Source organism: Cynocephalus volans, chromosome 6, assembly GCF_027409185.1.
Source record: "Cynocephalus volans isolate mCynVol1 chromosome 6, mCynVol1.pri, whole genome shotgun sequence".
Taxonomy (NCBI): Eukaryota; Metazoa; Chordata; class Mammalia; order Dermoptera; family Cynocephalidae; genus Cynocephalus; species Cynocephalus volans.
In genome coordinates this window covers 114,152,392-114,164,397 of record NC_084465.1, presented here as the reverse complement: position 1 = coordinate 114,164,397, position 12,006 = coordinate 114,152,392, and the positions used below count along the sequence as shown (strand labels likewise).

General features: G+C 53.9%; 2 protein-coding genes across 6 annotated transcripts in view; one reads left to right on the top strand and one right to left on the bottom strand.

Moving 5' to 3' along the window:
* SGF29 (SAGA complex associated factor 29) overlaps positions 1-7,930 on the top strand; it is a 29,192-nt gene extending 21,262 nt beyond the window's left edge. For 3 of the 4 annotated variants that reach the window (XM_063100690.1, XM_063100688.1, XM_063100687.1), the window contains 8 exons: positions 1,657-1,732; positions 2,380-2,452; positions 5,325-5,389; positions 6,188-6,317; positions 6,388-6,534; positions 6,741-6,776; positions 6,875-7,037; positions 7,727-7,930. In XM_063100690.1, coding sequence (XP_062956760.1) covers positions 1,714-1,732; positions 2,380-2,452; positions 5,325-5,389; positions 6,188-6,317; positions 6,388-6,534; positions 6,741-6,776; positions 6,875-7,037; positions 7,727-7,843 — 750 coding nt within the window. In that variant the 5' untranslated portion in view covers positions 1,657-1,713 and the 3' untranslated portion in view covers positions 7,844-7,930. The remainder of the gene's footprint in view (positions 1-1,656; positions 1,733-2,379; positions 2,453-5,324; positions 5,390-6,187; positions 6,318-6,387; positions 6,535-6,740; positions 6,777-6,874; positions 7,038-7,726) is intronic. The other variant, XM_063100689.1, reaches the window with a different exon arrangement.
* A 192-nt stretch (positions 7,931-8,122) lies between these two features.
* On the bottom strand, positions 8,123-11,811 carry LOC134380161 (sulfotransferase 1A1). Of its 2 annotated transcripts, none has more exons than XM_063099748.1 (8): positions 11,794-11,811; positions 10,325-10,473; positions 10,096-10,221; positions 9,911-10,008; positions 9,250-9,376; positions 9,058-9,152; positions 8,387-8,567; positions 8,123-8,286 (listed from the first exon to the last, which is right to left on the bottom strand). In XM_063099748.1, exons 2-8 carry the CDS (start codon positions 10,470-10,472, stop codon positions 8,174-8,176), a joined length of 888 nt encoding a protein of 295 aa, XP_062955818.1. In that variant the 5' UTR covers position 10,473; positions 11,794-11,811; the 3' UTR covers positions 8,123-8,173. The 2 variants fall into 2 exon arrangements, with proteins under 2 accessions (XP_062955818.1, XP_062955817.1); XM_063099747.1 differs by lacking the exon at positions 11,794-11,811 and adding an exon at positions 11,343-11,411.
* Positions 11,812-12,006: the final 195 nt, after the last annotated feature.

The window sequence follows — 12,006 nt, the reverse complement described above, 5'->3', positions numbered from 1 at the left end:
ATTATCTAAAGGATAATAAGGCCAATCTTGTGTGCAGAATTTGCTAAGGAGTTTGGGCTTAATATCTGGCCTGAGGGAAAGATTGGTGAGGTTTTTCAGAAGGCATTGAAGTGGAGAGTCCTCTCGGGAGGAGGAGGAAGTGCCCATTCTGGTCTCTTAATGGGAATCTTAGACAGAAATTGGACAGAGATTAGTGATAAGACAGATCCTTCAGCCGGTTGGGAAAAGCGGGATCCTAGAGGGCGTCCCTAGTAGGTCACATTAGTCCCTGCAGGTTCAGGTACGAACCAGGAGGAGAGAAGGGAGGTGTGGGTCATCACCCAGACCTTCACTTCTCTAGGGTAAAAGCCCGGTGCCTGAAGGAAACCTAGTGCTAGGAATTTCTGGTCGGGTCCCGGACCCGGGAAGTGGAGAGAAATCGGGCAGAGATTAGAAGAGAGTGGTGGACAAGAGGGTGAAAGAGAGAAGGAGAGAACAGGATGGGGCTTTTAACCTCCAAAAACGAAAATAAAAGTTTACTGGGGCTTTGGAACCTGTTATAGTTTGGGAATTTATGGTGGTCGTGAAGGCCATGGTGGGGTGGGTATGGGTGTTAGGGGCTACCAGACGATCTAGACTCCCTGTGGTAGCCTGAAAAGGGCCAGTGCCCTTTAGGAAAGGGGGCTTACCTAATGATGAGCCGGTGGTGAGTGGAAGAAGCCAGCGCCGAAAACAATGGACGAGGGTGGACCGTCAGTGGTGAGTGGTGGAAGGGAGGCCAGTCCTGGCAGGACGGAGTTCCCGAGGGGTGACTCGAAAGGTGCTGCCGCTGTGATCTGAAAAGTGTTACAGCTCGAGGGAGCCCTGAGGGGCGACTCGGAAGGTGCTGTCACTGCAATCCGAAAAGTGTCACCGCTCAAGAGAAACTCCGTCCCAGGTTTCGGCACCAAATGAAAGGAAGAGTCAATAACAGTTGACGATCCACCGGAGAGAGCCCGTTTATTAGGCAGCACACACACACATATATAAGGCTTTAAGGGGAAAGCTGATTGGCTTAAAATACAATCCCTACTTAGCATACCGCATGGGGTTTGGGGGGGAGCTGATTGGTGTGTAATTCGCGCCGGCAGGAAGGAGAATACGGAAGAGAAGGGCAACCAGCGCCATGATGGGGTGTGGCCGAGAAGGGCTTATGTGATCGGGGTGTGATCCCTTGGGGCATTTGGGTCCTTACAATGGGGATTCCATTGAATCTGTAGATCAATTTGTCTCTTTCTGATAAAGAAGTATCATTAAAGCTTATGATTTACCTTTAATACCTTTTGTAATGCTTTTGTATTAGTCACGGGAAAATGATCATCTTGAACTTATCCCGACTTTGGATTTAGAAAATGAGGGCCAGGGTCTGCCCGTGGCTCACTTGGGAGAGTGTGGTGCTGATAACACCAAGGCCACGGGTTCAGATCCCTATATAGGGATGGCCGGTTCACTCACTGGCTGAGTGTGGTGCTGCCAACACCAAGCCAAGGGTTAAGATCCCCTTACCAGTCATCTTTAAAAAAAAAAGAAAGAAAGAAAATGAGGGCCATATTCATGGGCTGGGCCTCTGGCCTAGGAAGCAGGTGCCACAGCAGGATGGAGGGCCTCCCTCATGTCCCGTTGCCCTCATCCTCACAGGAGGAGCGATCACGGAGCGAACACAACCTTGTTAACATCCAGAAGACCCATGAGCGGATGCAGACAGAAAACAAGAGTGAGTGGCGGGGCTCAGGAAAGACGGGGGATGAGAAGTAGGTGTGGGTCAAGACTGGACATGGCTGTTAGCATTTTCAGAAGGGACTTTTGCATGTATCTGCATATTCTAAAATGAATTGCTCCTTAGACTAGAGGGATAGTTTTCCCTTAGGCTGGGTGACCTAAAGTGACCCAGTGACTGGTGACAGACTGCATAGCACTAAAGAACCTTAAAATCCCTCAACTCGGGCCTGGAAAGTCCATGAAATGAGGCTGCACCAGGGAAACTCACCTGTAGAGTGCACAGGCCCCCAGTAGTTGGTGCTTTCTGGAGCAGAGCTTCCCTCCCAGGCTGCCCCTGCACCTGCCTGAGGCCCAGGGGGCCAGACTCCCAGCTCCAAGTAGCTTTGAGAATTGTGCTGACAAATATTCTGTGTGTATGTGTCACGATTATAGAAAAGGTTAGAAAGTTCCCTCATAGATGTAGTGATGGCACTTGTACTGTATGCAAATGTGGACGTTGAACACAGGGCACAGCTGCTGGCAGCACCTTTCAATCTCGTGTTTCGGTCCACAGCCTCTGTGAGCCTCCCAAAGTCTGATTCTGGTGACCAGAAACAATGCCATGTCACTGGCCGTGTCTCTTCTCCCTGTTTTCCTCTACAGTTTCTCCCTATTACCGGACAAAGCTGCGTGGCCTCTATACAACTGCCAAGGCTGATGCAGAGGCCGAGTGCAAGTGAGTACCAACCTGCCTGCCCCTCCTCGCCTGGGCGCTGGACTGCAGGCGGTCCACGGCCCCTGGCCTCCCTGGTCTCCCATGGCTGAGTCAATTCCTGCTCCCCAGCCTCTCCCTTGGGTGCCACCTTCCCTGGAGACTGCTTCTAGGCCCATGCTTCCCCCTAGCTGCTTTCTTTCCTCCTTCCTGCCTGCTTTACAGATGGCAGCAGGGCGTGGGTCAGACCCCCAGTGCTGCCATATACTGGTCACGTGACCTTGGGCAGCCACTTCAGCTGAGACTCAGTGGCCCTGTCATTAAAATAGAGGTCATAATTGCCTACAGGATTGTAAATATAAGTGAGATAATGCCTATTAAGTGCCTAAGGCAGGAGGTGGTAGTGGAACAGAACTGGGACAGTGGCAGTGGGGGTGGGGAGCAAAGAGGGATTCAGGAGCAGTTTCTAAGCTCAAAGTGGGAGATCAGTGGGAGAGAAGAGGTTGACAAGGCTCAGACAAAGGGGTCTGGTAGGGCTCCTGCTGCCAGGTTGGTGAGAAGAAAAGGTAGGGCTGGCTTGCAGGGAGGCGGCACAGTGAATTCTGATGGCAGGTGTTGCCTGTGAAGTGGCTTCCTTCTCTTGGCCCTCCAGCACAGCCCCCCACCCCACCTCCTCTTGATTTGCAGATTTATCATCTAGCCAGAGTTGAGCCCTTTCCCACTCATCTGAGCTAGAGTTTGACATGAGTAAGTTGGAGTGACTCCTGCTTAAGAGTAAAAATAGTCTTTTCCCAGCCCGACTGCTGGCAGAGTGAATGACTCTGGACCCAGTTTGATGTGGGCTATCCCTTGCCTTGACTTCCCCAGACTTAAACACTTGCAAGCTCATTTCCTAAATGCACCCAAATTCTTGCAATTCTGCCATGCTTTCACTTTTTCAGATTCTCAAGCCTTCATACATTCACTGAATAAACACCGTGTAAGGCCTCCTCAGCCCAGTACCGTGCTGAGGAAGGGAGGGTGGGTGCAGAGTGCTCGGAGTTTACGTGGGGAAAACCCATGCCTCTGTGTGACACCGTATCGCTGAGCTGGGTGCTGTCATATGCACTGGCTCATTTCCCCAGCAGATCTGTTTAAAATCCTCAGGAAGCTGAAGAGGCGCCACGAGCCAGCTCTGGGAACTGAGCCCGAGCCCGAGACGAGGTGTAGCCATTTTCTCTCCTGTGCGTGCCACAGCTGCCTCCTGGCTTTCCTCTGCCCTCTGCTTTGCAGAAAATGGAGAGGAACCCAGAGTCTCTATTTAACAATTCACATCTTTTTCTTTAAAAAGCCTTGAGATGGCACATTGGCAGCAGCGTTCCAAAGGGAAACAAGATTAGAGGTCTTGCTGTCCACATTCAAGTGGAGCATGGCGCTCCATTCCCTGGTGCGCATAGGTTATTTTCTTACATTGTTTCAAAGACTAATTTCATTGTGGGTTTCCTCACTAGTAGATTCAGGTTTGGCACTTGTGGCAGTAACAGTGCAGAAGTGACGTTGTCCTCAGCGCGTCATATTAGAAAGCGTGAGACTGCTTGTCCCATTGGTTGAGGTGGTGCCTTCCAAATTTCTCCAGTGTCGAATTATTGCTCTTTTCCATTGTGTAATTGTCTCGGGAGATACTTTGACTATGTAATATCCTGTTTCACATCAAACCCACCAGTGATAACATCTGTTTATGATTTTTGCCTGAAGCAATTGGGATTTTTTTATAAGTTCCCTGGGAGGTTCTGGCATCCAGCTAGACCTCAGGACCACTCCATTCGTATCCACAGAACAGTTTATAAACTGTGTCCTCCAGACAGGCCCAGCAGCAATGACTGTCAAAGCACCTTCTGGCCTCCTGCTTTTTATTCCTTCTCTGCTGTCTGGGAGGCCTGGTTGCCCCATGTCCCAGTGCTCCCTAGCCTGCGGCAGCTCTGGCCAAACCTCTCTTGCCTCACACACCAGCCACTGAACGGCACCACTCCAAACATCGTGGGCCAGCCATTCACCCCCCTACTTTGGTGTGGCTGCCCCTGCCCCTGTCCCGTCTCCTGGCCTCTGCCTGTGAGCTCCAGCAGAGTCACGTGCTCTGGGACACCTCCCGTGATGCTGCGCTGTATTCATATGTGTCCTCTCCTGTTGGGCAAAGGTCTTTAGTACCATGGGGTGTTCAATAGAGGTTTGCTGGAGGAATGGACTGGGGTTTGCCTTAGGAGCAGAGGATAAGAAAGTGACCCAAAGTGGAGTCTGCACTGCTTGTTGCTGTTGAAATATTCTTTGGGGAGATTCTTAAGACCTAGGATAAAGAAGCCTGCCTCCAGCAAAGCTTTGTGTTTGCTTCTGCTGGGTACTTGGGTCCCTGCCACCCTGGAGCCCCTGTAAACTGACTTTGCAGGGGTTTCCTGGGGCTGCAAGTCCACGTGAGGATCTATCTGTGGCTAGATAGATCCTCCTTTCAGGGATGGTTCCCTCCACCCCAACCCTGTCTGAGCCAACATTTCTCCCCACAGTCCTCTGGGGGTTTCTCCTTTTACGTGTCCCAGCTGGGGCAGACCCTGAGTTTGAACTTCTGTCCTCCACATCACAGGAGTTTGGTAGAGGCCACCAGAACTTCAGGATTTATCAGATGCACTCAGGGCGAAGGCATCTCCCCCGCCTGACTTGCCTCTCTGCAACCCCGCTCTCCCTGGGAGGCTTTGGCCTGCCGCTCCTACTGGCTTGCTTTTCATGCTTTTAAGATTAAAAACACACACGTAGGTTTCTAGTTTTCAGCAGCAGGGTTGGTCTGAATAACCCAGCCTGCCATAACTACACAGGAGGTCTATGCTGCATGCCTCAGCCAGACTTCTTCCCTCCCTTCTCCCACCCTCAGCATCCTCCGGAAGGCCCTAGATAAGATTGCTGAAATCAAGTCTCTGTTGGAAGAGAGGCGGATCGGTGAGTTGGGGAGGCCAAGTTTGGTGTCGCTTGACCAGGCAGAGTGAGGGTTCCTGAGAGCAGTGGTCATGTCTCCCTGGGGGAGCCTGTGTCCTCAACCTGGTGCAGTCATTCCATGGGGCTCCTGACAGGGTGGACCTGGGAAGGGCATAGAGATTTCCCAGTGCTTGGAGGCAGGGTTTCCCTGGTTCTCCCTCCGCAGACCAAGGTTATTCCGCCCCCGGCCCCTCCTGTTCTCTCTTCCTCTGCAGCCTGGGCTAGTCACCTCCCACCTTCCTGCCACCACCCACTCCCATCTGGCCATGGTGTTTTTGCAGAGCCTCACCCTGTGTGTCTGGAGCCAGCTTTGCAGATGGGAGTGCACACAGTGTACTGGCGCCCAGGTCCCCCAGGCCACCACCCTCCCCTAACCTTCCAACAAGCCCATGCTAGGCAGGCATATGCATCAGAGTGCTGTCACACTGCCATCTGGGTTTTAGTTGAAATTGGGTGGGTGTGCTAAGCTGTGGCTGAGGCAGTCAGAGGTCCACATTTGGTAGTTTATTTTTTTTAACTCTTTGTTGGATGACAACATACATTAGTAGAAAAGTACACGTTAAGTGTGCAGCTCAGTGATCACACATGGCCAGTACCTCAGAAGCCCCCTTTGCCCCTTTCTAGTTCCTTCTCCCCAGGAGCATCTGCTGTCCTGATGTCCCACCAGTCTGGTGCTTAGCTAGCAGTGTCTAACCATGGACATCTAGTGGCAGGGATGGTGCTGAGGGGCCTGGTGCTCAGGGGCTCGCTTCCTTTCCACAGCGGCCAAGATTGCGGGCCTGTACAATGACTCGGAGCCCCCTCGGAAGACCATGCGCAGAGGGGTGCTGATGACCCTGCTGCAGCAGTCAGCCATGACTTTGCCTCTGTGGATTGGGAAGCCTGGCGACAAGTGAGGGTGGGAGCTGGCAAGGGAGGGCTGGTGTCCAGGGACTGGGACTGATGCCTTCTTCCATTCGCAGGCCCCCACCTCTTTGTGGGGCCATTCCAGCCTCAGGGGACTACGTGGCCAAACCTGGAGACAAAGTGGCTGCCCGGGTGAAGGCTGTGGATGGGGATGAACAGTGGATCCTGGCTGAAGTGGTCAGTTACAGCCATGCCACCAACAAGTGAGTGGACACCAGTTCTGTGGGCTGCTCTTGTCACCACCCCTGCTTTGCTGCCGCTTTTTCGCAAGATGGGAGAAAAGCTCCCCTGTTGAGGCTTGTGGGTGGGATGGCAGATGGAGCCACTTTCCGTGCCCTCCCTTCCCCACCCCTCCCCACTTGGACTGGGCCCTCACTGCATCCAGCGTTTTCCTTTGGTCTGCCTGCAGGTATGAGGTGGATGACATTGATGAGGAAGGCAAAGAGTGAGTGTCCGGGGGAACAGGGAGGTCTGGGGGCAGCCAAGCCGCTGGGACGCCATCTCTCCACCTGGCCTTGGGTTGACGTTGCCCCCTCCCTCCAGGAGACACACCCTGAGCCGACGGCGGATCATCCCTCTGCCCCAGTGGAAGGCCAACCCTGAGACAGACCCCGAAGCCTTATTCCAGAAGGAGCAGCTGGTGCTGGCCCTGTATCCCCAGACCACCTGCTTCTACCGGGCCCTGATCCACACGCCCCCGCAGCGGGTAAGGCTGTTCATGACACCAGGCCAGGCTAACCAGCCGTCATGGGCCCCCTTCCTTCCTCCTTCCCCATCCCCTCATCTCCCAGCCTCTGAGCTAGAGAGGCCTGTGAGCACCCTTCCTCTCTGCTTACCCAAGTCTGCTCTGTAGTCCCCTCCAGCCTGTCCTCTAGTGCAGTGCTGGCCACCTCCCCTTTCCAGCTTCGGAAGCCTCAAGTGGAGCAGCCTGCTGTGTCCCCCGGTGTAACCTCACTTTTGCTGTAAGGGGAGGAGACTGAGCCCCAATGTCCTGATGACACTGACACACGCTGCCCTGGTCACATGTTACCTGATGGCAGCCTAAAGGCTGTTCTCTCTTCCTCCAGTATCACCACCTGTTGCCCTCTGGGTTGTCCTTTATCCCCTTAACACAAGGTCCCTGAAAGACACCAGCCCTCTAGCTATGGCACAACCTTATCCTTCTCCCTGCTTTGTCCCCTGCCCTTGGCCCTTTGTTGCTGAGAAAAGTGCTCTGTAGCAGCAGGGACAGGGCCAAGCATCTAGACCCCTTGACTGCAAAGTGAAAGAGGACAGGAGAGGCTGGAGCCCTCACCTGCAGGTTCCTGTGGTGATGGGATGGGGTGGGAAGGGATGGGGAGACCAGCCCGGCCCGGCTGTCTCTGACCGGCCCCTCCTGTCTGCATTCTGCCGCAGCCCCAGGACGACTACTCGGTCCTGTTTGAAGACACCTCGTATGCAGATGGCTACTCCCCTCCCCTTAATGTGGCCCAGAGGTATGTGGTGGCTTGTAAGGAGCCCAAGAAAAAGTGAGCCCAGCCAGCAGAATTGCCATCTCTGGCCACCCTCATGGGGAAGGCGACAAAGGATTTTCTGTTACTGAATAAATTTTCTGCTGTGTCTCTTGGGTTTTACTTCTCCAGGCCCTCTTTCCCCTCCATAAACAGGGCAAATTGGGGAACTGGGGGCTGCAGAAGGGAGACGGCCTTGTTCGGTCCCAGTGGGCAATTACTCTTTTGGCTCAGGTTTTCTCCCTTGATGTCTGACAAAGGCTGTGCATGAACATGAAGCGTATTTTATTCTCAAGGCTGCAGGCCGGGGGTTTTTCCCGCACCCCTTGGGGCGGCTGCCGGCGTGCACCGCTCACAGCTCTGAGCAGAAGCTGAGGCCGCTGCCTGCCATCTTCTCGGAGTAGTGGGCTTCGAAGTGCTCGTTCTGGGCCACGGTGAAGGTGGTTTTCCAGTCCCCCACAATGCCTGGGGAAGCAGGGAGATAGGGAGGAGTCCCAACCACAGAAGAGGCCCCTGAGGCTCAGGGCAGGCTCCCCTGATGCTTCCACACCCAGCGGGCACCCACCTTTCCTCATGAAGGCGGAAACACTGTGGTCCATGAGGTCAAAGGGTACGGTGCTGTAGTTAGTCATGGGGTTCTCCTTCATTTCCTTGAAAGACGTGTGCTGGGTGATGAAATCCACAGTCTCCTCTGGCAGGGAGCGCCCCACAAACTCCAGGATCTTCTGAACCTCCCTTTTGGGGTTCTGGAGCAGAAGAGGTTTGAGGCTCTTCATTGGTGTTTGGATTGCTCACTGAGCAAATAAAAAGGGGGTCCCCTCCAACCTCAAAGGGACCTGGCCATTTCCACTTAGAAATCTCTCAGACCCAGCTCTTGATGCTGCTGCTCTTTCTCTGGGGCAAAACCAATTGCTTTCTGCCCTTGACCTTGTAATAAGCTTTTATTTCCTTATGGGTGCCGACAGGGACAGTCTTCTTTCACAACTGTGGCCCCAGAGCGTGGCACACCCCTTGGCAGGGAGAAGTGACAGCAGTAAATTGCTGACCACCTGCATGTGTAGCTGACTCAGGGCTAGGAGATAAGAGCTGGCCGCTGCCCGGGTGGTGCTACCTTTGAGTCCTGGGCCAGGAAGGCGGGCTGGCAAGCCCAGGGCTGGCACAGGGGAGTGGGGCTGAGAGGGCCATGGCAGGTCCCCAGGTGTGACATGGAAGGGAAGCAGGAACAAGCGGTCTCACCTCCTTCATGTCCTCGTAGAAGAGGTAGAGAATGGGGTGGGTGCGACTGAGCTCCCACCACTCCCGCACGTGCTGGTACCAGGACCCGTAGCTCACTGGAGGAAGGCACAGGGCACCGCCACAGGTTGTCTTTAGTGAGAGCTGGCCCTCCCTCAATTCCACCCTCCCTGCTTCCTCCAGAGTCAGGCCCACCTTCTCCAGCCATGAACTTCTCCAGGAAGCTGTCCCAGGTGCCGGGGTCAGGGTGCACCTTGGCCATGCGGTAGAAGTGGTAATAAGAGACGGCTACATCCTTCGCATTGCGAGCAATGTAGATCACCTGCAGGGGCAGATGACCCCCCACCCCTAGCGCCATCACCACACAGCATGCCCCACACCAGTCCTGGGTTCCCCATCCTGCCTTCCAGTCACCCTCCACAGCATCGCCATAGGGAGGGGCTCTCTCATTTTGGCTGAGGAGGAAATTGAGTGGTTCAGAGGCTGACTTATTTGCAATCTCATGATACAGGTATGAATGAGTTGGGATTGGAACCCTTCTCTTATGCCAAAGTCCTGGCTGGTCCCTGGAATCATATCTTATACAAATCTAATCCCATCAGTGCCATCCCACCCAGATCTGGAACAAGGCATGCCAGGTTCCCACCAGCCCCTCCACAGGCCTGTGAGCACTCAGACTCTATTTCTCAGGTCTGCACTAAAGTCTCACTCTCCTGGTCATCCAACCCCACCAGAGCTTGAGGCAGGAGTCCTCCCTCTTAGGATGAAACAAGGCTCAAGGAGACCTTCCCACAAGATCACCACCAAAGCAGGGATGGCCCAGGACCCACCTTCCCTGGCTTCCCCTGCCACTCACCTTGACCTTCTGATCCAACAGAGTCTGGGGGAGCAGGGCCAGGGGCAAGTGCGTCTTGATGAGCCGTGGGGCTGGTACATCTTTCAGAGTCTCAAGACCTAAGCCGTGGATAGGGGAAGGTCTGCTGAGCTGGAGCCCCCATTCTGCCTACCCCCCTCCACTTGTCCCAGCACCCTGCCACACACCTGTGGGAACCCCTGGGCCTTTGAACTCAAGGAATGGCACCCTGATAAAGATGGGGGCCTGGCAACACTTCTCTAGGTCGCCATCCTTGTAGATCATGTCCAGTATCTGACTCACCCAAGTGGTGCCTGGAGAGGGAGGGAGATGTGGGGTGAGCAGGCCTAAGGGCACACCCCTGTTGGCTGAGATGGGGACTGCAGCCAGGAAAGAGGGGTGGCCTCCCTCACCTACCGGACTTGGGATAGGTGCTGATGAGCAGATCATCAGGCTGGGCCTGGAAGTCCTGCAGCAATTCCAGGGCCTCTGCAAAGTACTTGATGAGCGGGATGCCCTTCACATATGTCAGTGGTGGGCGGGAGGTGTCCTGGATCTGCTCCATGCTGCCACAGCAGGGGGCAAAGCCAGAATATGGCCACTTAATAAAATCAACAATACCATTTGCTGAATTCTTGCTTTAAGATAAGGATGCTGAGGCTTGGGGAGGTTGAGTGACTTACCCAACTTCGCAAAGCTTGTTAAGAAGTGGAGCTAGAATATGAAGTGAATGTAGTAGTTCCAGCTCTGGCTGCACCTTTGATTTATTTGCAGAGCTTTTCAAAAGTCCAGTGCCCAGGCCAATCAAAGCACTCTCTGGGGGTGAGGCCCAGACATCAGGGTTTTTGAAGCTTTACAGGAGATTCCAGCCGGCACTTTAGAAAATTCCTCTAGGTCCTGCCTGTCCTCACTTACGGCTGGCCAGCTTTATTTCTCTTCTTGCTGTGGCTCCCAGCCTATACCCAAGGGGCTCCTTTCTCCACCACTCCGCCCCTTGAGCTCCTTAGGCCAAACACACACGGGAACCTCCAAGCCGACTAGGCCTGTAATCCCACTTGCCCAGCCACACTCTATCTTTGCTTGGAAACAAACATGGCCAATTGAAGGGGCTGCCTGGTTTGCTCAGTTGGTTAGAGCATGGTGTTGTAACACCAAGGTCAAGAGTTCAGGTTCCCACACTGGCCAGCTAACAACAACAACAAAAAACCAACCAAATGAACAAATTAGCCTGTTATCAGGCCAGAGTCTGATACATGAAAGAGTAAAACTTATCAGAAGAGGGGAGGAGGATTCAGGCCAAAGTGGAGTTGTATTGAGAAGGGATATCCATGGGGAAAGAGCAGAGCAGAGGGATCAAGTGACAGGAGCCGGCCTCTGCTTCAAGTATGTTGGGTGAGGGTGGTCTGGCCGAGCCCACCCGCAATCTGGTACTCACCGGACCTTGCTGTGCTGTATTTACTGTGGACGCAGTGTGCTGAGTGCAGAGCTGCTCTCTCAGCTGAAGGATTTGTAGGTCTGAAGTGGGAGGGACCTGGAGCCAGCCTTGGGACTTGACTGCCCTCCCAGAAGGAAAGGGTGGAGTTTGGGGAAGGGGAGGGGGCTCTTTGTTACTCTCCTTAGCATCCCAAATGGAGCCAAACTTAGACTTGTCTAAAAACCCAAGATATGGGTTTAGTGTGTAGAAAACAAAAGACTGAAAGTAGGCAAAAGAGCCCCATGGTGGCTTTTTTTTCTTTTTTTGAGCTGTAATCTAGCTCCTGGCCTGCCCCTCTAAACTCCACCCCTGTGGGGCGGGCCAACAGAGCTGTTTCTAATTAATTCAGTCAAGGGAGGGGAGAGGATTGGAGGGGAAAGACGCTGGGCAGGCATGGAACAGGGCCACTCACCTTGCTGGTGCCAAGCCAGTCTTGACACCAACTTGTTCAGGCCCCCAGCGTTCCAGGAATTACAGGAACTGGTGGCTCTGACCACACAGCAAGTTATGTGGGTGGGCGGGGTGAGGGGGTTGGGGCGGAGCAGAGCAAAGAAAATTCTTTCCAAGGCAGCATAGGATGTGGAAACAAGGAAGGTGGAGTCTGATAACCCTGGGAGTGAGCCCC

Bases quoted from the DNA above. Each gene is read 5' to 3' on its own strand.
- LOC134380161 (XM_063099748.1), bottom strand. From the start codon at position 10,472: ATGGAGCAGATCCAGGACACCTCCCGCCCACCACTGACATATGTGAAG. The intron at 10,222-10,324 runs GTAGGTGAGGGA...CTCCCTCTCCAG, and splicing joins CAGCACCTATCCCAAGTCCG to GCACCACTTGGGTGAGTCAG. The intron at 9,377-9,910 runs GTGAGTGGCAGG...CTGCCCCTGCAG, and splicing joins TGTTGGATCAGAAGGTCAAG to GTGATCTACATTGCTCGCAA.